The sequence below is a fragment of the Neomonachus schauinslandi genome, chromosome 16 (genome assembly GCF_002201575.2).
Source record: "Neomonachus schauinslandi chromosome 16, ASM220157v2, whole genome shotgun sequence".
Taxonomy (NCBI): Eukaryota; Metazoa; Chordata; class Mammalia; order Carnivora; family Phocidae; genus Neomonachus; species Neomonachus schauinslandi.
The window spans coordinates 30,066,798-30,092,560 of NC_058418.1; the positions used below are offsets into that span (position 1 = coordinate 30,066,798).

A 25,763-nucleotide genomic window follows, 5' to 3' on the forward strand; every position below is an offset into this window, starting at 1 on the left:
CCCCACCCTCAAAATGGGAAGAGCATCGGAACAAAGCAAGCACTTCGTAAATGTCATCCACAGTGATGGTGACGGTCATGATATTGTTTGAGCAGGTGAAGGACAGAAGCACATCTGTGCATTGAGAAATCCCTCTCTTCACCGTGGGCAGGATGAATTATGGAGGAAGCAGGGCAGGGAGGTGCTTAAGGGACAAGAAGCCTGCTTGGTCATAAAGGAAAGGAGCAGGGTGGGAAGAGATGACAAACCTAACAGAGAGAAAATAGAGTGAACTTGGTAATTGATTAGATGTAGGGGCCAAGCACTGGGGTTGGGGGGAGGAGTGAGGGGTAATAAGGAGTCGGGGGAGTGAAGACACAGTTCTGGAGCCTGGGAGAAGATTGCGGTTGGTACAGATAAGCGTTCTGGAATGCAGCTGGGTTGGGCATGTTGAGTTTGAGGGACCATGGGAATCCAGGTTGGAATCCTGAAGAGATTTGGGTGTGGCCCTAGTTAAAGGTAAGTGATGTCAGTGTTCCTGTCACCTTTGAAATGGGTTCCTGATTTGGATGTCCTGAGGTCTTAGAACTGGTCGTTAAGATATACCGTCACAAGGATACCACAGCTGCTTTTTCCTAAAGATAATACAAGGAATTGTGCTTGCCTCTTACAAGTAAGGGTAGTATTTCCTCAAATATACTCCACCCTTGGGTGTTCTATGAAAAGAATATTCTGTAGTCAAATTTAGGAGGCATTCAGTTAAACAAACAAACAAAGTAAATGTTTCTTTATGCAGGACTTATCAGTGCCTCTCATCTGCTGATAGGTTTTGTGTACTCTGGAGAAGAACATGGAATGTAATATTTCTCAAACTTATCTTCCTGCAGAGCTGTTTATTTATTTGGCCAGGTACTCAGCCCTGAAAGCTAAGTGAGTATCTGGACCTGGGACAGTGGGTGGCAGAGGCCTCCAGGTTCTCATCTTAGAGCAGAGTTTCACAAACTTCACTGTGCACATGTTAATGTGGAGTTTGCATGTCTAACAAGCTCCCGGGTGATGCCCACAACGCTGGTCCACAGACCACGTGTTGAGAAGGAAGGTCTTAGAGGACCCCCTTCCTCAACTGGCCAGTGGCCACGGAGGACACGATGAGTTTTCAGACCAGAGTGGGCAGTTATAGCTTATCACACCCATTACTAGGGGTCTCCCCCACCCACCCTGCCCCACCACCCAAACAGTGGAAGCCCAAAAAGGCCATCAATAGGAAAGAGAAGGGCCCGGGTGACTCACTGCCTACATCCGAATGAGCAGTCCCTGAAACGACACGCTAACTGTCCCCAGACCCTGCGGAGGAACAGCGTGTGGGCAGATGGCACTGTGACCCCAGGTTGGTGTTGGAGTGCCTGGCTGGGGATGATCTGCCAGGTCTTCCTAGAGGGGGTGCGTGTGTGTGTGTGTGTGTGTGTGTGTGTGTGTGTGTGTGTGTGTGTGAAATACTGCTTTCAAAACAGACAAATCATCTTAATTAGATTGAACAGTCCTCCGATCCTTTATTTAGAATGGAATGTGAAGCCCAAGCTCTGCTTCCCTTTAACATGGGGACGGAGGGAACGAAAATAAACTTTGGTTTGACTGCGGCCGAGGAACCAAGGGAGGAGTTTGGGTTTCAAGCAGTGGTTGCCATTCGCCAGGAGAATGAAGGCTCCCGGGGGGACCCACACCACCGCCAGGATACCTGTCCCGCACCCTCACTTCTAAGACCACCTTCTGAGCCTCTGAAAGGCCCTTTGCCAAAAGGCCTAACTTTTTCAGAGTCAAGGTTTGGGTTGATGGAACCCTAGGTTAGGATCCCAGCTCTGCCATTTACCAGGTCCAGGACCTATGGGCGCTCAATACATGGTAGCTTTTGGCTTATTCAAGAGTCTGATGAGTAAGAATGAATGTGCTTTTTTCACACACGTTTGTTTTAGGGGCATGAGCGCTTTCCGATACTTAACCATTGAGAGCAGGGCTTTTGCTGGCTTCTCAAAACGCCCTGAGGGGGTAGGGAGGGACGTTTCCAGAGGCTGAGACATGTCCAGGGCTGCACGTCCAGCGGACACTGGGACAATAGTAAATTACAGGTTGACATCCCTGGAGTCCTGAGTATGAGGAAAGTGATTTCTTAATGAACAGTGCCTTTGGGGCAAAATTCCTTTAGAACCAGCATGTTGGAGCAGGAAACGGGAAACCTTAAATGTCCCACATCTTGAGGTGGACTGGCCTCTGTTGGCCCCTGAGGCCATCTTGCTCTGGCCCTTACATAGCAGGGGGTAAGGAGGCTCAACCGTGAGAAAAGTGGAGAGGCCGTTCACTGTATCCCAGGGAGACAAGGGACTCTGACCTCCCCCGGGAAGGCGCTTGCTCTCCTGCCCTTTCTAATGGTCCATCTGGGGGAGGAGGGTCTGGTGACCAGATATTGACACCTGGGGGAGGCCTGATGGACAGCCTGCATACTCCATGGTAGGCTAGTAGCTCTTAAGGACAACGACCTCCTTGCTGGGTCTTTAACCCATCACTGAGTTCTTCCCACATGCTCCAAACTAGACAGCAGTTTGTGGGTGAGCCAACTGAGGTCCCAGAGCAGGGAAGTGACTTTATGGTTGTCACACATCAAGATGGGGTCTGAACTCAGCTCAGAACCCTGGTGCTTTGCGCCGTGCCACCATGGGAGTCCCCCTTTCCTTTTCTCTGTGTCTAAGTCTGACAGCTCAGTGTCCATGGCTCCTCCCTCCTCGCCCCTGCTCCCAAACTCATCCAGAAACGCTGTCCCTCCTGGCACCTCTGACATTATTCAGTTTACACCTCATGCTGCTTTCTGTGACAGGTCCCATCCCCCTGGGAGAAACCAGGGGACTTTTTAAATGTCTTTTGATACATTTGGTTCTCCGGGTAACACTGAGTATATTGTTCCTTTCCCGTCTGGTGAAAGACAGTGGCATCTGGGCTTCTGGACTTATCTCCTAGGCTTGCTGAAGGATCATTGTATTTCCTCTTTCGTGAAAACATCTGACCCTCCTAGTGGCTTAGATAACAGGTGGTCCCCAGTGGCTGCTTTCTCCAGGGGGCTTCTGGTCCCCAAAGGGGAAGGGCCTTGTACTGGCTCAGTGCTATCAAAATGCTCCTAAAATTGTCTCAAAGTACTCTAGGGAGAGAGGTGACTTTTTCTGTTCGCTCTTGTTAACAAAGGATTCGCAGGTTGTAGAGTAGAATGGAAGGGCTGGAAAGTTAATCGTAGTGACATGGGCTAGAGATTGCTAGTTGCCTGGCCAATATCCATTCTCTCCTGCTTCCTCACCCAAAGAACCCTAACCGCTGAGGGCAGGACTGTGGCCAGCTATAGGACTATTTTCTTCAATGTCCCTTGTACATATGTGACTGAATGCTGGCCAATGAGATGCAAATAGAACTTGTTGAGCAATTCTTCCAGAATGTCTTCATTAAAGAATGATCCCAGAGGAGGGCCCTTTTTTTTGGTCCTTACTTCCTTCTTCCTGGGGCACAGATGTGATGGCAGGAGCATTGGATCCACTTTAGGTCATGAGGTGACCGTGGGGATGGAAACAACACACTAGGAATGGAAGGATACAATGACGGAAGGAGCCTGGGTCCCTGATGACCACAGAGCCACTGTGCCAACACTGGACTGCTTACCTCTGGATTTCTGTCACGCATATAGGAATAACCCAGTATATATTTCTGTTATTTGGGGTTTTCTATTACATGCATTTGGATCTAATCCTTATTGATATGTAACACTTAAAAGTGGATGGCATTCCAATAATGTGAAAATATGTACGCAGAAGGTTATTCGTTGCTGCATTATTTGTAATTGCAAAATATTGGAACCAATCTAAATACGAAGAGATTGGCTGAATCATTGTGGTGCTGTCCACCCAATGGAGTTCTACGCAGCTGTAAAAAAAAGAATGAGGGGGAGATCTAGGGGCTTACATGGGGGTGATTTCCAGGACCTGTAGCTCAAGCAGGATGCTACCTTTTGTGATGGAAAGGAGGGGGAAAAGAAAATATTTGTACAAAGCCCCAGAAACAACTGCTAGAAGGATAAAACAGAAACGAATGAGATTGGTTAGTTCCAGGAAGTGGGTAGGAATGGAGTTGAAAAAAGAAAGAATGGGAACAAGTAAAGCCTCTCTAATATATTTTTTGGTTCAGTTCTGACTTTGGGAACCATGACAATAATTTCATGCACTCAAAAAAAAAAAAAAAAGGAGAAAAATCATCAAGGTTGGCAGAAAATCTTAAAATGAGATCCAAGTAAAAACAAATGAACTGAACTATATCTCAAATGAAACAGTCAACCACACTGAAAGGAAGGGTCGGGGAGAGCAGAGCCCAGTGATTTGGGAACACGGTCGTTTGGATGAAAGACCAAAGAGCTCAGTGTGGGTCTTCAGCTCTCGAGAGTTGGCTCCTTTTTTTGCAGTTGTATAGGTTAGCGGTTCTGAAAATACTTACTGTGTATTCTGAGATTGAGCAAATAAGGAAATGCATTGTGCATACATAGTGGGAGCCAGGTTTCTTGCTGACAGAGAAGGGAGTAACATGTATGGAGAGTGGAAGGATCTGATGAGCTCTGCCCTGCTGGGTTGGAATTGGGAGTATCAATTTATATATACACACAATGTAAATTACATATATACTAGACCATATTTACATATACATGTGTATGGTAGATATATGCTTGTCTATATATATACTGTATAAATACATAAATATTTTTATATGTAGATATTTATATTTACATAGATATTACTTGCATAAATATAGATAAATATAAATGTAGATATACTCATATATATGTATAAGTGTAAGATAAATACTGAAAACAAATATTGCATGTCTACATCTATCCATCCGTTGATGAGAAAGAGAGAAATATGGTAAAATGTTTACATTTGGGGCAGCTGGGTGAAGGGTTTGTGGGAATTCTTGGTACAGTCCTTGCAATTTTTCTGTAAATTTAGAAGTATGTCAAAATAAAAACACGAAAAGAAAGAAACCAAAGTGGACGGCTTGTTAGAGTTGATTGTGAGGCTTGAACCCAGTCCGTCTGGCCCCAGTTGGTGTTCTTTCTTGCCCTGCAGCCTTCTTACCATTTAGTGCGCATCTACGGAGGAACTTGGGTTAAGGTCAACGCTGGGCAAATGGGTTTCCTAAACCCTTTTTCATTCACCTACGGGATGGGTTCCTGACATGGGTACAGGGAGAAGGAAAAGAGAAGGAGGAGGTGCCTTCTGTGAGGGGATGGCTGCTGGACGCCTAGATGAGGAGGCATCTGTCTGGGTCCTGGTGGGGTCAAGGGCAGGGAGCTGGCGCAGTCTTTGAGGGTGGCTATGTTCTCTCATCTTCCTCACTTAACCCTCTGCTCCTCCTGTCTTCCCTAGACACGTGCAGGAAGGCTTCTTCAGTGTAATATATCCCCCGCCCCATTTATTCTCTCCCTGTATCTTGGAGGGGGCTATTTCTCTCGTACCCTTCTTGCACTCCAAAATGTTGCTTCTCCAGAGCTTCATGGATGCTGAATTCAACGGTAATTTGCAATGGCCAGGGAAAGAAAAGAACGAGCTTCTTCCGTCTTCTGCCATCCTGCCCCTAATTATTAGTTGGTAAGTAAGTGTCAGCGTACCTACCTTTGAAGCATACGTGATTAGGACTTTGGCAACAGTGTCAGGCAGAGAACCGAGGTATCACGGGGTCAGAGTGAAGTTCTGAGCCCGGTTCTCTGCCTGCTGAAGGGGCATGATGATGGCTTTGAGGATAGAACGAGATAAGCATGTAGATGCTTATTTATCGGAGTTCTCCACAAATGTTAGATGCTAGTTGTCATCCAAGCAGAGCACAGGGGTGTGATTTTGGGCAGCAATACAAAGCGTGAGCCATTGAGAAGGCCACCCTGCTTTCTCCAACCCAGACCCACCTTGCCTGAAATGGCAGTTAACCTGGGGGTGCATTTGACAGCTTTGGGGGCCCTCCTGCTAAAGACATGGGTTCCATCCACCTGGCGATCAGCCTTCCCCAACTCTCCCACATGGCATATGACTGGGGGCTCCCTGCCCCGGCCCTGGTGTGTGTCGCTGAAGCCTCCAACTTCCCTGCACGCAGAGCAGCATCGCTGCCCTGTAATAATATTCTGGAAAGCATCTTCGCCCACCACCTCTCTTTGGTTAGTGCAAGGTGGCAGCAGTTTGTGGGTGTGGGGGAAAGTCGTCTGCTTTTCGAGGTGGTGGGGCGGGGGGAAGAAGCACCAGGCTTTTAGAAACTGCATGCAGGTCTCCCTGCAAATACTGTCCTAAGGGATCCTGTTACTGTGCTAAGGCTATGGGGACAACTCAGGGGGCTTGCCATATAAGAACGCTCCAGAACATAATTGTTTGAAGTGATAAAAGCTTTTTATCCTTTTGGGGAGGTAAAATTGTATGTAGTTTCAGCGGGACCTCTTATGCCAAACTTTGCAACAAAAACTCACTCTCCGTTACCCGCCTTAGAGGAAAATATTCACAGCTATTATATCGACCAATTTTCTCCTTCTTCTTGTGTGTGTGTGTGTGTGTGTGCATGCGCATCTGAACATTTTGGACAGTGTCTTTAAGTAGTATGTTTATGTGTTGGCCAGTGAGGCATATCCAGTGTCTCTCTTGAGCTATAATTCACATGAATTGTAATTCATCTATTTAAAATGTACAGTGTTGGGGCACCTGGGGGGCTCAGTTGGTTAAGCATCTGCCTTCAGCTCAGGTCATGATCCCAGGGTCCTGGGATCGAGCCCCGCATCGGACTCCCTGCTCTGCGGGAAGCCTGCTTCTCCCTCTCCCTCTGCCGCTCCCCCCTCTCTGTCTCTCTGTCAAATAAATAAATAATCTTAAAAAAATGAAATGTACAGTGTTCAGTTTACAGAGTTGTGCAATCACCACCACTATCAATTTTAGAACATTTCATTGCTCCAAAAAGGAACCCTGACCCCTTTAGCAGGCACTCTGTATTTCTTCCCAGCTGGAACAACCCGAGGAAACCAGTTTCTGTTTTTATCGATTTGCCTATTCTGAATATTTCACATGAACGGGATCATACAATAGGTAATCTTTTATCACTTAGCACATTTTCAAGGTTCATCCACACCACGGCACATATCAATACTTCCATCCTTTTCATGGCTAAATAGCATTCCACTGTATGGATAGAACCCATGTTGTGTATCCACTCATCGGGTGATGGACATTTGGGTTGTTTCCACTTTTTGCCTGTTACAAATAATGTTGCTTTTGAAGATTCATGTACGAGCTGTTCTGTGATGTGAGCTTTCTTCCATCTTGAGTATATATCTAGGAATGCAATTCTGGGTCATATAAAAATGATGTTTAACTTTTTGAATAACTCGGTCTGTTTTTCAAAGGGGTTGCACCATTCCCACCAACAGCGTATGAAGGTTACAGTTTCTCCACATCCTGTTACCCCAACACTTGTTATTCTTCGACTCTTTGATGACGGTTGTCTTCACGGATGTGAAGAGGAATCTCATCATGGATTTGATTTGCAACTCTCTGGTGACCAATCATGTTGAGCATCTTTTCACGTGTTTACCGGCCATTTGTATATTGTCTTTGGAGAAATGTCTATTCAGATCCTTTGCCCATTTTTAAATTGGGTTATTTTTCTTTCATTATTGAGTTATAATAGTTTTTAAAAAATATATTCTGGATACAATTCCCTTATCAGATATGTAATTTGCAAATATTACCCCCTCCATTCTATGGGTTCTCTATCTACTTTGTTGATGGTGTCCTTATAGTCGAACAGACTTACCTTTTGATGGAGTCAAATTTTTAAATTTTTTTCTTCTGTTACTTGTGTTTTTGGAGTTATATCTAAGAAGGCTTCACCATACCCCAAGTCATGAAGATTTATGTTTATATTATCTTCTAAGAATTGTATAGTTTTAGCTCTATAATTAAGTCTCTGGTACATTTTGAGTTAATTTTTGTGTATGGAATAAGAAAGGGATCCAACTTTATTCTTCTGTAGGTCAAAAGCCAGTTGTTTCTGTGTTGAAAATAGAGAAATTGTTCCATGGCGTTTGGTAAGGAGTACTGCCCTGACATCCCCAAGTGTCCCCTCTTTCACTCTGGCTCTTCCCGGGGACCTCCCAGACATTCCCATGACTCACAAACTGACCTGTCCACGCCTGCCACAGAGTAGGAGGCTTCAGGACCCTCCGAGCTCTGACGCCAGGGACGTCCCAGCTGTTAAATATTTCGAATGTCACACCTACGTGCTGATGTGTGTTAGGACACGTTCTCGGGGTTGGAGATACTCGTATCAGTTCAGAGAGGTCCTATAACCTGCCCTTAATACTCCTGTATTGTACCTCAAGGGGGTGTTGCTGGAGCAAAGAGAAATACCAGTGTTCTGTACCTGTCACGCCAGTGAGGACCAGAACGAGAGTGGACCCTGACTCAGAATATTCTCAGCAGCTGCTTGAAAGTCTATGAGTCAAAGATCTTAGAGGCAGCAAGATGAGCCGATTCCACTGTGGTTTCTCCACAGGCAACCTGGTAGCCCATCTTGGGCTCCCATCACCAGGTCCCATCTGAGGTCCTCCCATCTGGGAGGGACTGCCTGATTCTCCCTTTGCAGAATGAGTTGGACCATCCATGATTTTGTAGGATGGAAGGGGCTTCTTTCTTGGAAGGGTTGAAGAGCTGAGACAGCTTCCTTAGAAGCTCCTGGTTGACAGATGAGTCTCCCCTAGCAGCAGGTGTCTCCTACTCCCCGGTCACAGCTCGCTGCTGATGGAGAGGGACACTGCCCACCCATCGGATCGACTCTGCCTCTGCCCTCCCTCCTGTCCCATTCTTCTACTGCCCTTCTGCTCAGCCCCTCTCTCCTGCAGTGTCTTTGTCCCACATTTCTGGATAATTATATTTTTTGGCAGTGGCCCTTCTGCGTGCTGTGGAGCAAGCGGTCGAGCCTATGGCCTTTTCCCAAGTACTATTTCCAGCCAGGCCGTGCCATCCTGTTCTTCTGCTGTATTCCAGGACACAAAAGGTCAGGAGCCTTGCCAGGAGGACAGACCCTGGTGTGGAGACCTTGTGGACAATAAAGGAGCATCTTAGGAAAATCAGTGAGAGCATGTGACAGGGACCCCCCAGTCCCACCTTACTGACTGATCTCAAAAAGAGTCCCAACATCACCTTAATATTTGGGTGCTCGGGAGGGCCTGGCATCTATTTGGGGGTGCTCAGGTATGGCAGAGAGAGGACACAGGACAACTAAAAATGGAAATGACTGTTGCCTTCAAACCATATTCTCTGGCTGACTTTGCATAGAAAAGCATGACGACAAGTCCCTGTCACGGGGCAAAGCTGAACAAAGGTAATTCTAGTGCCCCAGTAACTCTTTTAGAATGATGACACTTTAGTGCTCGCTTCGGCAGTACATATACTCCCATATAATGATTACACTTTATAATTGTATTTAAACTTATATCTGATAATTATTAAAATATTTTTATAAAATGATATTTATAATTGGGTATTTAATCATTCTTATTTTATAAAATACTTGCAAATTTTATACTTGCCTAATGATCTGAAAGGAAACTGGGATAAGCCTAATTTTATCACCGAATTCCAAAGCAGCCAGGCACTCAGTGACTATTTACCGAGTGCTCAGTAATAGAAGGCCCTGGGATGCACCCAGCACCAAGAGAATCCCCGGGCCAAAGATGCATCCTTCAGCTCAGGTTCAAGTGTAAGATGGGAAGAGAGGTAGAGGGACGATGAAGAGAAGGGCAGGGGGTGCCAAGTTTTAAAGTTCTACTGACTTCTTTAAGCAAAACACCGGTCCCTAGGAGCTCCCCCAGTCCAACCCCCCATTCTTTTGTCCTTTGCCACCCACCCAAGACATTGGGATGCAGCTCTTGTCAATCCCATGTCCCCAAGTTTCGTGGGTCACATCCGCAGACCTCCACGGTACACAGAAGTATCCCAGGACGTATCAAGGCCATAGGACCCATGAGGGTCTTTTGAAGAAAAACACTACTTTTATAATAAGCCAAACAGGGGAATATCATGGGGTAAGATACAAGCTCCTAAATAAGATAAAAAATGAGCCGTAAGAGAAGGCACACTCTGGAGCGCCACTTTGGGTCTGACCTCAGATTCCCCAGGTGTACTCTCACTCAGCTCTTTTCCTGGGGATGATACTCAGGTGGGGAAGCTCCAGGACGTGGTCAGATGGACTCTGCTGGGCCAGGAAGGGCTGAGGTGGTCCGCCTTTGATTTTGGCCTTTGGGCAGTGGCCAACCTGCAAGCCTGGCCTTTAGCGAACTGACTGACTGCTCTCCCTTCTCACGTGCATCCCAAACCTCTTCGCAGATCTTCCCTCTCCCCTCGGGCAGCCTTCCCGTCTGCCCTTTCTATGATGGTAGCACCCTGACTCTCTTCAAGGAACTTCATCTTCCTGCCACACCCCTGGCCGCTGTGATTGGCCTAGCAATGAACACATGGCCAAGTTGAACCAATCAGAGTTCTTCCTTGGGATTTTACAACTGAAACTAACCAGCAGAAACCATTTCTTTCCCTTTGGATCACCAGCATTAAGGCCATGGGCACAGAGTTAATGGTCACTGTGTACCTGCCACCTGGGGAAGTCTGCGAAAAAGGTCAACACAGAAGCAGACACTGAAATAAAGAAAAAAAGAAGAAAGAAAGTACTGATGCTTTCAAGTCCTTGGTCTTTGTGAAGATTAGATGACTTAATCCAGGTGCTTAGCTCATAGTATCTGATCAATAAATACTAGCTATTATTATTATTTCTTCCGCTCTTGGCTTCCCCAGTTACATGAACCAATAAAAATGTTTTTAGAAAAGACTGTTGAGCTGGGTTTCTGTCTCTGGCACCCAGGCACTCAGATGCTCAGGATATCAGGAACGTCTTTTCTTAGAAAGGAAAAAAGGCGCTAAATTAGATCACAGAGATGTGTCAATGACTGTAGTAACCAGGCTCCAAGATGGCCCCAGTGATCTCTGCATCTTGGTATTCATGCCTTATAGTAGCCCCCTCCCATACTGAAGAGGGCTGGCTAGGGTAACTTCAGTAGGATATTGCAGAAACGATACAGTGTGACTTCTGAAGCTGGGTCAAAAAGGACTGTGCTTTCTATCTCGCTCCCTCTGGGGTCACTTTCTCTGGGGGCAGACGGCTGCCATATTGTGGTCACTCAAGCAGCTCTGTGGACAGATTCACATGGCAAGGACCTGAGCACTGCTGCCTACAGCTGTGTGAGTAAACCATCTTGGAATTGGATGCTCAGACCCAGCCAAGCTTCCAGACAACTCCAGCCAGCCCTGACATCTTGACTGTAACCCCACGAGAAACCTCAAGCCAGAACTAGCCAGCTAAGCTGCTCTTGAAATCCTGAAGCACGGGACGTGTAAGAGAATGACTGCTTGTTGTCTCATACCACTCTCTTTTGGGAGGATTTGTTATATAGCCGTAGACAGTGAATACAGAGCCATCATGTTGACTCGCCCCTCTGTCCATGAGATGCACCCGAGTTTAGTGGGGATCAGCTATGAGACATGCTGTTAGAAATCAGCTACTTAATGTAGTCCCACATTTCCAGTTACATATATCCCCCATTCCACGAAATATCTGGAAGGGCTTGTGGGCAGAGGCTGTGGCCATGAGGAGCCCAAAGAGACAGCCAACCTTGAACATGTTTAAAGGTGGAGGAAGGAGCACAATATGTCTTCATTCCTGGTAAATTCATCCTCACGTAGATGCCTGGCACCTTCTCCCTTGACCTCTCTCATTCCTTCCTTTCCTCCTCTTTGCTACACCCTCCCTCCCTCATCCTCCATCCTGCTTATCCCATGGAGGTCCAAGTCTCAGAGACTGTTTCCGTCTCCATTCTGGAAGGGCCACAGATCTTCCTGGAGAGCGTATGGACCAGTGCTTCTCACACTTGAATATGCACACACATCTCCTGGAGAATCCTAGGAAGATGCAGATTCCAATTCAGTGGAGCTGGGTGGGGCCTGAGCATCTGCATTTCTAACAAGCTCCCAGTTTGCTGCTGCTGCAGGGTGCACATGCTGAGTAGCAAGATCTGGAAGGAGGACTAGCCTTTCTTTCACTAATACGGATGGTCCGATGGTCGCTTACAGCAAGGCACCAGTGTGTAACTGTACCGAGAGCCCCTTTCCACCAGGACCGAAGGTGAGAAGGAATTGAACGAGTGGACAGAGATCCTCATCCTGTCCTGTACTTACTTTGAAAATTTAATCTAAAGGCATCAGATTCGAGGTGGTGCCTGTGACAGCCACTTACAGGCCCTTGAGCTTCGTTGACTTCGTGGTGGAAATGGCAGGTTGCAGTGGGAGGTGGTACGCTGGGGTTGCATAGGATCTTGGTCCCTCCAAGACAGGGTCAGGCCCGAGTGGATCAGGTAAGCAGGTGGGGCAGGAGCAAAGTGGTGTCACAGCCGATGAGCACTCCACCCCAAATCCCGTTGCATGAGCAAGTGGTAGATGGGGTCAGAATGCTGGCTCTACGCCTATTGGCCTCATTGAGCCAGTGGCTGAGTTTGGGTTTACCTACCTATAAAATGGGGGCAATCATGCCCATCGCCTAGGGTTGTGGTTGTCATCATTAATACAAAAAATATTTGTAATTTATCAGGTACTATTATGCACGAGGCAAATCCTCATGCATGGCACACTGTTCTAAGTGCAAAGGAACTCATTTTATCCTCTCAGTGGTCTATGAGGGAGGGAAAAAGATAATGATTCTTTCTGTTTTATGAGGGAGCAAAGCCCAGAGAGGTGCAGTCAGTAGCTCAAGGTCACACAGTTAGGGAGCACTGGAGCTGGGATTTGAACCAAGGCAATTGGATTGCAGGGCCCACCGTCTGGACCACCACACTCGAGATGCATGGCCCCGCCCATACAGGTACTGGGGATATCTGCAGGTGTCAATGAATGAATGAATGAATGTTGTGAGATCCAGAGAAGTTGCTTTCTGTCTGTCCATCTGTCTGTCCTCTCTCTCTCTCTCTGTCTCATGCATTTTAGTTGTTTACAAACAAAACAGCTTTCTGAAGAGCTAACACATTCCCAGGATTCAAAAGGAGCAAATGGATAGAGACTGAAAAATATCCCTCCTGTCCTTGACCCCCAGCTGCCTGGGTCCTTTCCCTGAGGCAACTGCACCAGCTCCTTGTACAAACCAATGTATATTACCCTTTTAATCCAGACAGCAGTATAGCGTATGGAATGTTCTGCCTGGTACCAGAAGAGTCTCTTTAGCTGACCTTCTCTTTAAGCCTTAATTTCTTCATCAGTACCCCCCCACTCCCCGTCCCGAGATGGGGGTTGTGAGCATGAACTGAAATTCATGGAAAGTGGTTAGCATGGTTAATGGTTAGGCCTATCAAATAGTAAGCACTCAACTCCATTTTATTTGTTTTATTTTATTTTATTTTTTGAAATAGGGTAAAGGAAATAGGAGGTGATATGACCTCTACTCCGGCCACTGATGCCAACGCCTGGCTCTTGAAGGCGACGGGACTTCCTGTTGGTGTTTGTATACAGATAATGAGCCATTCCCCCCAAAGACAAGAAAGGAAGAAGGAAGGAGCAAAGAAAAATATGGACAAAGAAAACTTCAAAGCCACTCTAAAAAATAAAAACTGAGGGCCCCCCCCCCCCCCCGCCCAACTAAGCAGGCCACATTCCCCATGGAAGCCCTCACCAGCACTGAGGTCAACACCATCTGGCTTCAGACGCTTTTCCTCAACACCCCAGCGTCAAGTCAAGCAAAGTGGGGTGGGAAGAGAGAAATAAGTTGGGTTGGTTCACACAGAGCCTCCAGATTCCGTGCAACAGTGAGAAATAATGTACAAAGCCCAGAAAACACAGCTCTGTTGAGTCTGGGCCTCTTGGTCCCAAGGTGTGAGGAAAAGGGAGCAAGGCGTTCATCCTGTTAAATTCATGGAGCTACACATTCTGGGGGCCCCGGGGGAGCCCCAAGAGGCCGGGCCAGTCTGCTGGACAACCAGGTGGCCTGCCAGGCTGCCATGGGCCTCCCCACGCTGGGCCTCAGCCTGGCAAGAATGTCCTGGGCCCACAATCTGAGCATGAGGTGCCTGTCTCCTGCTATCATTAATTCATTTCTCTCCTCCTGGCCATCAAAATCCCATTTGAAAAAAAAAAAAACAAAACCCATAACGTTAAAATAATAGTAACGTCATTTTAATCTACACACATTTTTATCACTGTTCAAAAGATTTTTTCAAATTACCTCTGGAAACTCCCGCTATCTAATAATTATCAGGAAAAAAAGAGAGAGGAAAGAGAGAGAGAGCACTGCAAAAAAAAAAAAAAAAAAGAGCCCACAAGAGGCAGGGAAGCTCTGCTTTGTCAGGGAGAAGAAAATAAAGAGAAATCAGCCCAGCTTCAAAGGGCGCATTTCCATAATTGCCCTGTAACTTTAGCAAAATAAATCTGAGCGGCTGAGAAAAGCACAATCTCTCAGATGAGTGCACTCCAAAGGCCCCGGAGGGCTGCGGGCCCACTTGTTAGCGGGCTAGAGCAGTGGGAGAATGCAGGACTGCTACCAGCACAAAAGCCACGAAATCACAGCCTTCTCGGCCTAGACGGTCAGCCCGAGTGAGACCTTACCCTGCCTTTGTCTCCTTCCTGCTCCCTGACACGGGACACACACCCATGTGCCCCCACACGTGCACCCACACATCCACACCCGCACCCACATGTGCACACTCACTCAGCCATGCACACACATGCACCCCCACGCACCCACATGCACCCCCACACACCCGCACACACACACTCCCATGCACACCCACGCACCCACACGCACGCCCCCACGCTCACCCACACATCCACACCCGCACCCACACGTGCATGTGCACACTCACACAGACTCACCCATGCACACACATGCACCCCCACACCTACATGCACCCACACTCACCCGCGCACACTCACACGCATGCACACACACATGCACACCCACACCCCCACACGCACGCCCCCACGCTCACCCACACGTGCACCCACACATCCACACCCGCACCCACATGCGCATGTGCACACTCACACACACCCATGCACACACACGCACCCCCCCACACCCACATAGCTACATGTACCCACATGCACCCACGCACACTCACACACACGCACCCCCACAGCTACATGCACCCACATTCACCCATGCACACACATGCACCCACACACCTCCATGCACCCACATGCACACCCGCACCTGCACACACTCACACACACACATTTATGTGCAGGAAGGACTGGCAGCAGTTAAGAGGTGGCAATTACTATAAGCCAAACCACAGGAGTCAGGCTTTCATCTGTGAGAACATTCCAGTAACCTGCTCCTGATATAAATATCCAGGGAGAAAGGCCCCAACTTTCCAGACACACGTCCTCTTTGGAGGTGACTCTGTCTCTCCCTCCGGAGACAGTCCCACCCCCAGCGGTTCAGGGAGCCCAAACCTACTTTTCTTTTCTTCCTCTTTTTTTTAAAGATTTTATTTATTTTATTTGAGAGAGAGAAACAGCCATGAGAGGGGAGAGGGTCAGAGGGAGAAGCAGGCTCCCTGCTGAGCTGGGAGCCTGATGTGGGACTCGATCCCAGGACTCCGGAATCATGACCTGAGCCGAAGGCAGTCGCTTAACCAACTGAGCCACCCAGGCGCCCCCAAACCTACTTTTCTATTTCCCAGGCTGGCAAACTTTCCTGCTTATGCTCTCTCACCCCCAGGGCCCCCTTCCAGGGCCAAGAGTTTTAAAGAACAAAAAGCAGCCCCACTTAGCATCCTTCTTTAAGGTTTCCCACCTCAAAGCTGTGCTTTTTTTCAGGGAGAAAATCCGCTACTCTAATTGCCCCCGACATCCCCTCTCCCCTTCTTGGTTTCTCAACGGAGGCATGATTGACATTTGGGACCCCGTAATTCTCTGCTGTTGGGGCTGGCCTGTGTCTGTGGGACAGCATCCCTGGTATCAGCCGCATTCCTGGTCTCCACCCATGAGATGCCAGCATCCTACCCAGTCGTGACTGTGGAAAATGTCTCCAGACGTTGTCATATGTCCTGGGAGTGGGGGGGCTTGCCCAGCGGAGAAACACTGCTCTATCTTAGGACCTGGGTACTCACCCTTCCACCCTCGGGAGGACATGCCTTGTGGGGTTTTCCATGCAAACAATCAGGATGGTCTTCGGAGGGGCTGGGGCCTCTGCTGGGAGGGAAAGAGGAGCTCCACATAAGCTAGGTTGGCCGTGCAGTAGACGGACATTTTCAGTGTGGTCACGTTGGCTGGCTGGATCTGATGACAATGGCTAATCAGGATCAGAAGAGGTTATGGGCACCCTCCATTTATGCCCAATACGAGACAACCTCGGATTGGAAGAAATTCATCTAATGCAATCCCCTCTATCTTGCAGATGGTGAAGGTGGAGCCCCGAGTCGGGATGACACTTGCCTCCACTCAAGTTGGAGGTAGCTCTAGCCACAGACACAATCTGTCCACACCTGCAGTTGCCCTTTTGCATCTGGTAGAGGCAGAGGGCACATGCAGCCAGGAGTTCCAGGATACAGACTGTTTCTAGAAGGACATGAATAATTGGGCCCAAAGCCAGAGTTCCTGATGGAGAGTCCCAGCATATCCTGGACATCCAATTCCTATCCAAGCATTCCATCCCTGTTGCTTACCTTCCAAAACTCAGGCCTGAGACCAGGGACCCTCCAGGGGGGCCAGGAGACCACCAGCCCTGCAGGCAGGTGAGGCCCTGCCCCCTCCTCACCTGGGGCAGGTGAGCAGCCGGAGCACCCTTTCCTCTCGGGGGAAGCCTCTGCCTCACTAGCTTTTCCATGTTACCCTCTGACTGGACCCCACTTCCTCCTCCCTGTCTTCCCGTGAAAGTAAATTCAATTGGAAACCGTGAATGTCCCAGTCCCCAGAGGTGGGCCATCACTTAGGGAGAGAATTTTATTCTCCTCGGGCTCTCTGGCCCGGTGAGCCCCCCCAACCCCCAGCTCCATGCAGATAATGAGGGAAGCCGTGACATACACTCCTTCCTCTGACCTAATTGATTATCCCCGCACACCTTGGCGTGCTTTGCATAACCAGCCCCGACAGCAGGAACCCCTTCCAGGCGGAGTGATTGACATATTTTATTTCTAATTGAAGCTTAATCAGGACCCGGGATAAGATTCCCAGATATTCTCTCTCTCTCTTATTCCTTATTCTTCTCTGGCTTCCTTCTCTCCCTCCCTCCCTCCCTCTCTCCCCTGCCCCAACTCTGTGAACCCTACCCCTTCAGCTTCCTGTTGCTTTTTAAAATTTTAGGTCCTCACAATAAAGTATGGACAGAGGCAGTCCCTGGGATCCCTGAAAGGAGGGAGAGGAGGGGGTGGCTCAGGGAGGAGGATGAAGAACCCGTTCCTGGTGAAATGGGGAGCGGAGCTGCTTCTTCTCCCTATTTTGGCTAGAAAGCCCATGGATCTTTTTGTTGTTGTTGTTTTGATCGCATTACCTTATGGGGGTCAGTCTGGGGCCATGTGAAGGGCCCATGTGTTCTGTGGGACAGAGAAGATGCAGATATGTGGGAGCCACTCCCAGGTCTCCCCCAGCTCTCCTCTGCCTACCCCCCACAGCCGCCTTTCAGTAGGGGCAAAACTGGTCTCATCCAAGAACCATTATCCCTGGAATGAGCTGATCTGACGAGGTGAGCCAGCCGCAGGGTTTACACTAGAGAGACACCAAGGACGGGGGGGCGGTCAGACCTCTCCAAGCTCGGCTTGGCCTCTCCGCACCCACCTCCTGTGAACAGATGCTTTTCCTCCTCCTTGGTGGACAGTCTGCGCCTGGAAAGGCTGCCTGCCCTCTGCGTGCCCCCTCCCCCTCATCACCCCGGCCTGGGGACTTTCCTTTCTCCCTGGTTTGAGCTGGGTCCTGAGGTGCCTGAAGGCAGACGCCTCACTGTTATGGCTGAGGGGCGTGGGTGGGCAGAATCGTGCCCAGAGTTGAAGAGAGGGGTCTGAGATTCTGGAATAGAATATTAGTAAGACTAGTAATAGAATATTAGTAAGGCTATTTACCTCCACGTGGCATGTCAGCACTAGACATGCTTCCTCCTCTGAGGTAGGCGCTATTATTCCCATTTCCCACAGATGAGGAAATAGAGCACAGAAAAGTTAATTCTCTGCCCAGAGTTTCACAGGACGGAGACTGGCGAGCTAGGTCTGTGCCCCAGTAAAGCTTGGAGGCTCTAGCTGACAGGCTATCAGGGTGCCGCCCACCTAAAGATACTCAGGCCAAGGGCAGAGGCCTCTGCCCAGCCCCGGGGCCCTGGCCTCTGATGTTCAAGGCCCAGACAGTTGAAGCCCGTTCCGTGTGGCAGGGCGCCGTGCCAAGTGCCTGAGCTGAACCACAGCCCGCGTCTGAGACCTGGGAAGGAGTCTGAACCCCATAAACACCATTAATAGAGAGCCAGGAGGGGAGGGAGCCCGAGAGACATTTCCCACCTCTGGGGGAGGGGCTAGACTAGACGGGGAGCCCCAGCCTCTTCGTTTGCTCAGAGACCAGCCTCTGCCTCACCAGCCCTCTGGGAAAGGCCACCAACTAACACACTGGACGCCAACAGACCCTCTTTCCCCCTTGTTCCTGGGAGGCCACCACACCCCGTTTACCCAGCTTCTGTGGGGTTACCTGGGGGCCATGCTGGGAGCTGCCCGGGGCATGGATGGGTCCTTCCAGGACCTACCCTGCTCCTGCAGAACCTGGAAGGTGTACACTAAATATAATGCTGTCCCTTGTTCTATGGCTTCAGGCATGCAAGCTCTTCCCAAAACTCCCAGAGGGCCCGCGGGATTGTCAGAGGCCCCACACCAGGGGGTGGGGTGGGGGCAAACACCAGGCATCTGGCCACCCTATGCATTTACTAACTAAACATGGGGACGGAGGTACAAAAAAGGAACCCTCCACTTCGGCCCGGAGGCGGCACTCTTCCAGCGCTCCTTACAAGTTGTTCAAGTCAAAGTTGGGCAAGGCTGGCGGACTGAAAGAGAAAACAAGAGGACGAGGAGGGGGCGAGGAAGGGGCCAGCGGCGGGCGGGCCTGGCTGGAGCGGCCTCCAGAGGTAGGTGCTGAGTGGCCCTTTTGTCCTGTAGAGGGAGCTCCAGCCCCAAATTTCCTGGCTCCCTCCCCCCCCCCCGCCGGCCCACCCCTGGACTGCCTGGAGCCTGAATCCAGGCTGCATAGATAGGTACAGCAGCCCCAACACCCCCGGTCCCCCCATGGGACCCCAGAAAGTTGTCCTTCCAGGGCACTTGGGGAAAACCTGCTGGGGTGCCAAGACGCACAGATGCTACCAGGACCTGGGTCCCCCAACTCTCCATTCGCGCTGGGCAAGTCACCAAGAGGTCATGATGTGCATCCCTAGGCTCCCCGCTCCTCCATACCCACCCTCTACTCACCGCCGCCACCCCACACCCTTGCATCTATAAGGAGGAGTCTAGGGGTGCAATGAGGTTGGAAGGGGCTTGAACTGAGCTGGCACAAGCCCTCATGTAAAACTGAGAAAACCTCAATTGTGCCTATCTAAGAATGGGGTTGCAGGAGTGATGAGAACCTCCCACCCTAAACCTTCTGCACCGAGACCCTTCTCTGAGTCTTTCTGCTTTGCCGTCAGAGCAGGCTCCAAGACCCCACGGTTGCTCCAGTGGGTGGGGTGGGCCCAAGGGCCCAGGCTCCTCGGAGGGCATCAGGTCGGGTTTCCCGCTGTCTTCTGTGCCCTTTCCCTTGGGCGCCCCACGGACTTCTCCAACTGCCTCACCCCCAGCGGTGCCCCCAGGCCCGCCACTTCTCTGTCTTCTCGGCCTCTGCACTCTTCTGATAAAATGGTCCTACTTGCCTTCTTTTCTGCTGATCCGCAGCAACTCTTCAAACATGGGGGGGTGGGGGGAGTGGATAAAAAAACCCCATAACAATAGATCCGTCGTGGGGCGGGGGCAGACAGGCGGGTTTTAGTCAAAGTGGCAACAGCTCATTTATTTAGCCAAAAATAGATACTTTCTTGTACAATTTGGTTCACACATATGTACATTTTTCTGTATATACAAAAAAAGTCAGACACGCTTTTTCTCACGGAAACTCCACCCCCCAAATCAACTGAACCAAAAAAACCCCAAAAAAAACCCCTCACAAACTCAGCTAATGTGGGGTACAGAAGCCACTTGGGGAGGACTGAGGGGGACTTGCTTTATTTCTTTTTTTGTTGGTATTTAGTTTTCTTTTTTAGGTATTCATACACGGACATGCTTACAAGTCATAACTATACAGAGCGATTTTTTTTTTTTACAATTATTACAACGATTTAAAATTTTTAAAAATAAGTACTAAGACGAGGAGAGAGCCGAGAGGACCAGAGCGGCATCCAGGTGGTTCTGGGGCCTGGAAGAGAGAAGCAATGGTAGTAGCAAAGGGAAATAAGAGCTCGGGGCACCGACGCTGCCCAGGACCGGGAGACCCGACCTGGGGCTGAGGCTGGGGGGCTGGGAGGTGTCTCAGTGTCAGATGCTGTCCCGCTGTAGACGTTGGGCTTCCGGTTTAACTATCAGAAGGGCGAGAAGGCGTCAGACCCGAGGTCCCGGCTGCAGGGCCTCCAGGGGGGCTTCCCAGAGCCGCCGCCCGCCCCAGGGGCCTGGTGACGGGGCCAGGCTCCGGTGCCCACCGCGCGGTACCCTGGGCCGCGCCCGGGGGCCAGAACTGGGATGGCCAAGCCGGCTGTGGGCCCGCGGGGACTACGGAGGGCTGTGTGTTTCGTCCCCTTTTTAAAGCGCGTCCCGGCGGCGTTCCCCCGGGGGCAGAAGCCGAGTGGGCCTCCAAGTTTGTTCCTCCCCGACTTGCCGGTCCCACCATTCCCCCTACCGCGGGGGTCTCTTACCGCCTGGGCACGGGCTGGAAAGCTGTCTTGAGTAACTTTTTCTCCACTTCCAAGGCACTACAGCGATCTAAGGGAAGCCGGGAAGAAAAAGGAGGGCCTTCAGAGCACTCCATTCCAGCACTCAGGGCCGCGGGAGGCAGGCGCGGGGTGGTAAGCGCCCTAAGCCCCCGGGGTCCTGCCCATCTCCGCCTGCCCCCGCGCGACCCCCAGAACCCACCCCCTCCCTCCGCATCCAGCGCTCAGTAGTCACCTGTTCCGCCTTCGGGCTCCGCTGGCCGAGCGAAGGCAGCAGCGGCGGCGGCCGGGTGGCCCGCGGCTCCTGGAAGTCCCAGCAGGTGTGGAGGGGCCGAGCCGAGCAGGGAGAGCGGGTGCGGGCGTGGGCCCGGCGGCGGGCCTGGGAATGGCCGGTTGGTCCAAGCCGGGAACTTGCTCAGAGGCGCGGAGACGAGTCTGTGAGCCGCGGCGGCCGCGGCGGCTGGAGAGAGCTGCAGGGCTGGGGGCGCGACGGCGGCCCCGGGGGGAGAACCCCCCGCGCCCGGAGGCGAGCGGCGCGGGTTGTCCGGGCTTGTGGCCGTCTCGGCCAGGGACCAGATCTTGGGCTTCTGCAGGGCTGAGGCGGGCGCTGGCGCCGGAGCGCAGGGGTCCAGGCCCGCAGGAGGCGAGGGCGGAGACGGCGGAACCGCGGCCACCGGCGGTGGCGCTGGGGCCAGACTCAACACCGGCAGTGGACGCTCCTCCAGGCCCTCCGAGCTGTCGTCCGAGTCGCTGTTCTTGGAGTCTGAAATGGGTCTCAGGCCGAGGTCGCCGTTCCTGTGCGCCGCCCCAGCCAAGGCGAGCTCAGGCCCCGCGGCCGCGCCGTCTAAGTTCTCCAAATCGATCTCCTCGTCCTCGTCGTCGTCCGCCAGGCCCTCGCCCCCCGTGTCCTCCTCCTCCCCCACGAGCTCCTCCTCCTCCAGCTCCAGCTCGCGTTTGCTGTCTTCTTCGTCCTCCTCCTCGTCTTCCTCCTCGCGCTCACTCCCGTAAGCGTTGCCCTCCTCGTCCGTGCGGCTGCGGGGCGCCCAAGTCATTTTGTTCTCCTTCTTGAGGCGCCGGCGCGCGTTGGCGAACCAGGTGGACACCTGGGTGAGGGTCATCTTGGTGATGATGGCCAGCATGATCTTCTCGCCCTTGGTGGGGTAGGGGTTCTTGCGGTGCTCGTTGAGCCAGGCCTTGAGCGTGCTAGTGCTCTCCCGGGTGGCGTTCTTGGGACGGGACGGGTCCCCGAACTGGTACTGGCCATACGGGTAGAAGGCGGGGTGCGGGTGCGGAAACGCGGCGGCCGCGGCCGGATGCTGCACCCCCGGGCTGTCTTTCAGCTCGTACTGCGCGCCCTGTACGCACACGGAGAGGGAAGGGACACGCGCAGAGGGAGCGCGGGTGAGCCCTAGCCGTCGCCGCCTCCACCCTCCCGGCCTGGGCCGCGCTCGTCTACTCCCGCGCGCTCGCCTCTTCCCGCGCCCCGGCTCTCTAACCCTCCCCCACCCCACCCCGGCTCCCTGGGCGCTTACCAGCTGCGGGAAGATGGGCAGCTCGGCGGCGTAGGGCAGAAAGGCACCGTAGCCTTGGGCGGCTGCGGCAGCCGCTGCCGCCGCGGCATAGGGCGCCCCGTACACGGAGGAGAGCACGTTGGACAGGGACCCCGAGGCGGCCAGCTCCGAGGCCCCGGCTCCTGGGCCGCCCCGGGCCCCGGCGCTGCCGCCGCCGCTGGCGGCCCCCGGGCGCTCGGGTGGGTAGAGCGGGCGGATGTACTGGTATCCGAGCTGGGGGAAGGACATGGTGGCCCGCGGGGCACGGACGGAGAGGGGGGCCCGGCCCCCGGGGCCGCCCTGCTCAGCGCCGCCCGCGGGCTCCGGCGCGCATCGGGGGCTGGGCCGGGCTGGGGCCGCGCTGCCTCCCGCGCTGCGCTGCGCTCCGCGTTCGCCTATTGATCTGCTCCGCGGCGGCGGCGGCGGCGGCGGCGGCGGCGGTGGCGGTGGCGGCGGCGGCGGCGGCGAGGAGCCAGGTCAGGTCCGAACAGATTGGCGGAGATTCCCGGGGCTCCGGGCTCTGATTGACATTTCTACGGGCCCGCAAGCCCCTCCTCTCAGCGCCGCTCTCCCTCCTCTTTCGGCAGCCCGAGCAGCCTCTGCCCGCGCCTCGCTCCTCACTGCCCTCCTGTCCCCGAGCAGTGTCGCGCCTCGCTTCCTTCGCGCTCCTCTAGTTTTCACTCCCCCTCCTCGCCCTTCCTCTCCCCTCCCTCTCTGCGCTCCTCTTCCCCCTTGGATAGCTTCCGCTCCTTCGGGCTCTTTCACTCTCCTGGACGCTCGGAAACTCTCTTCCCTCTCCTGCTTTTCCTTTCTCTCTATTCCTTTTCTCTTCTCCCCTTTCCGCTCCCTTCACGCTTTCTTCTCCCCTGTTTTTATCTCTCTCTGTCTACTCCCATAACTCTCCCCCCAGCCCCAGCCCTGGCCTCGGCGGCGCCCTGGGCTCAGGTGGCCTAAAGTTGGGGACACTTAAGGTGCCGTGCGGGGGGTGGGAGTCCGTGGATCTGTGTCTGAGGCTGTGTCTGTGCGTCCGTCCCCGCCCTCACCTCCTCCCCTGCCCTTCCCCAAATCTCGGGTCTGACGTCGCGCCCTCTTATTCGACTTTTCCTCGCGTCTCCTTCCGGACTCGCCAATCGCCGGGGCGCCTTCCAGGCAAGGCCGCCCACCCGGGAGGATACTGCGCGCAGGGCGGGGCGGGGCGGGGACGCGAGCCCGGGCGCTGCGAGTCCCTGCCCGCCCCCTCCGGCCTGCGCCGGGAGGGGCCTCGGGAGGCGCGAGCACGCGGGTTAGTACAGGGTCAGCTCGCCCCTCCCCGCTGCCCGCCCCTCGGTACCTCTTCCCCCCCCCGCCCCGCCCCAGCGCGGGGGCCTGGGTCGGGACCAAGATCTCGGTCCAGGGCAGGCGCTGGGGCTTTCCTCGGCCCGGGCCCCTTTTTCGGCTCGCACCTCTTAGACTCCAGGCCACTCTCAGCGGCGTAGGGAAGAAGCTAGTAGAGCGGTGCGAGGGGCGAAGGGGTGCGTTCTAGTCGAGCCTTCAAAGGCCATCTCATTGCTCAGGGGGGCGAAGCAGCCCCCTACCCAGAGCACCAAACCCTGAAATCAGCTACTTTAACGCCGCCTGTGTCCGGGTGCGAACCTCTGATTAGAAATGGCGGGCTCTGCCTCTGGAGGGGCTGAAGTGTGGACCCCCTGGGGATCCTGGGGAGCCAAGACTGGGACAGGGAGCCTAAGCGGGTGTGCGTGGGGGGGGAGGAGCAGAGAGCCAGGTGGCGGAGGCTCCAGGAACTTTCCGAGAGCGCTTCGAGAAGTTTGTATATTGGCATTTTCGGTCCGTAGACACCCTTCGTTTCCCTACCCCATTCCTCTGCTCCCCGGGTCACCGTGCCAAACTGTTTTCTTTCTGTAAAGATCCTATCACCGTCTCGGGTGGGGATGGAGGCGAGACTTTTGGTTTTACAGTGGGCTATTTCCTCCATCAAACCTGAAATCCCGGTATGCGAACGCCCACCTTCACGGATTTGGGCGTGCAGCCGACCGCGGGATTGCAATTCCCGGAATCGCAGCGACTCCGGGCTAAAAGCTTTAGGCCGCGGCGGCGACCGACGCACTGGCCAGGCCTGCAGCCGTAGCGCTCCGGGGACAGCACGGGGGCGGTGACTCTGTCATGGAGTGGCCAGCCTGGGCTGTGGGGCGGAAACTGGCCGCCGCGCGCTGATTGAGAGAGGAACTGAATCCGAATTCCACCAGAGTGGAGAGATCGGAGAGTCTCGGCCCCCGGCTGTCTCTCTGGTCTAAGCGGCTCTGGGCAGTCCAGCTCAGGAATGAACTCCCAGTTTTGACCCCACCCCTCGCTCCCGGTCTCTTTCCACCGGTCTTCGCATAGGGCGGTGGCTCCAGAGAAAAATTGCGCGGGGGCGGGGAGTGGGGGACAGTCAAGAGAAAGTTTGGGGGCCACCAGTTTGGTGTTCGATTGGGAAAACTGATGTGTGGCCTTCTCAAATTCGGTCGAGCTCTTTCCCACATCCCCTCCCCACCTGCTTCTCTGCCTGATACCTGGCGTTGGCCTTAGCTGGAGTCTCCCCAGAGGAGGAGATATCAAGGGAAGCTCTGGCTTTGAAATGTTTCCCCGGCGCCTGATTTCGTTTCCAGTTAAACCTCTCAGCCAAGGGGCTTTGGGAACCATGGGCTCACCTTCTCACAGAAAATCTCAGGGGTTACAAAATTGAGGGTAACATTATTTCCCGGAGTGCTTCCTAGGTGTCAGACCTCGAGCCTCGAGGGCCCCGAACCCCAGAGTTTGCCCAAAGTGGTGGCACCAGACCCAAACGTGCCAGGTGCCAGATTCCGAGGTGGGGAAACTGTGGAGTGCACTGCAAATGCCCAGACGAAACGCTCGCTATTAAACTCAGCTCTTCCGGAAGGAAAAGAGAAAACCATGAGCCCCGGAGATGCTTCCTCCTCATTAACCAGCTATCGACCTGGCTGCTTTGAGCTGCGGGAGGTGGGAAAGAGGCCAGGGAAGGGCCGAGGTGGTTTTCTGTGAACCAACCACGCAGGTCCGACAGCGCCCATGGCCCAGAAGGAGAATCCCCAGACCCATTCTCGTACCCCAGAACCTCGATTAATTAGGTCCCTCCAGGCGTCCCAGGTCCCGAGCAGAAGCGGCCTCTCCACTACC

At 52.7% G+C, this 25,763-nt stretch overlaps 1 protein-coding gene across 3 annotated transcripts; it reads right to left on the reverse strand.

Moving 5' to 3' along the window:
- Positions 1-20,108: 20,108 nt before the first annotated feature.
- Positions 20,109-23,639, reverse strand: IRX3 (iroquois homeobox 3). Of its 3 annotated transcripts, none has more exons than XM_021704679.1 (5): positions 22,924-23,639; positions 22,572-22,873; positions 21,275-22,394; positions 21,025-21,091; positions 20,109-20,531 (listed from the first exon to the last, which is right to left on the reverse strand). In XM_021704679.1, exons 2-5 carry the CDS (start codon positions 22,836-22,838, stop codon positions 20,477-20,479), a joined length of 1,509 nt encoding a protein of 502 aa, XP_021560354.1. In that variant the 5' UTR covers positions 22,839-22,873; positions 22,924-23,639; the 3' UTR covers positions 20,109-20,476. The 3 variants fall into 3 exon arrangements, 2 of the variants coding, with proteins under 2 accessions (XP_021560354.1, XP_021560358.1); XR_002481155.2 differs by adding an exon at positions 20,613-20,691 and having other exon boundaries at positions 20,496-20,531; positions 22,572-23,639; XM_021704683.2 differs by having other exon boundaries at positions 20,109-20,691; positions 22,572-23,639.
- Positions 23,640-25,763: the final 2,124 nt, after the last annotated feature.

What these genes read in the sequence shown, in the direction of transcription:
- IRX3 (XM_021704679.1), bottom strand. Translation starts at nt 22,838, where the DNA reads ATGTCCTTCCCCCAGCTCGGATACCAGTACATCCGCCCGCTCTACCCA. An exon ending in TGCCCATCTTCCCGCAGCTG is followed by an intron (nt 22,395 to 22,571) that starts GTAAGCGCCCAG and finishes GTGTGCGTACAG; the next exon opens with GGCGCGCAGTACGAGCTGAA. An exon ending in TTCCAGCCCGTGCCCAGGCG is followed by an intron (nt 20,532 to 21,024) that starts GTAAGAGACCCC and finishes TCTCTCTTCCAG; the next exon opens with GCCCCAGAACCACCTGGATG.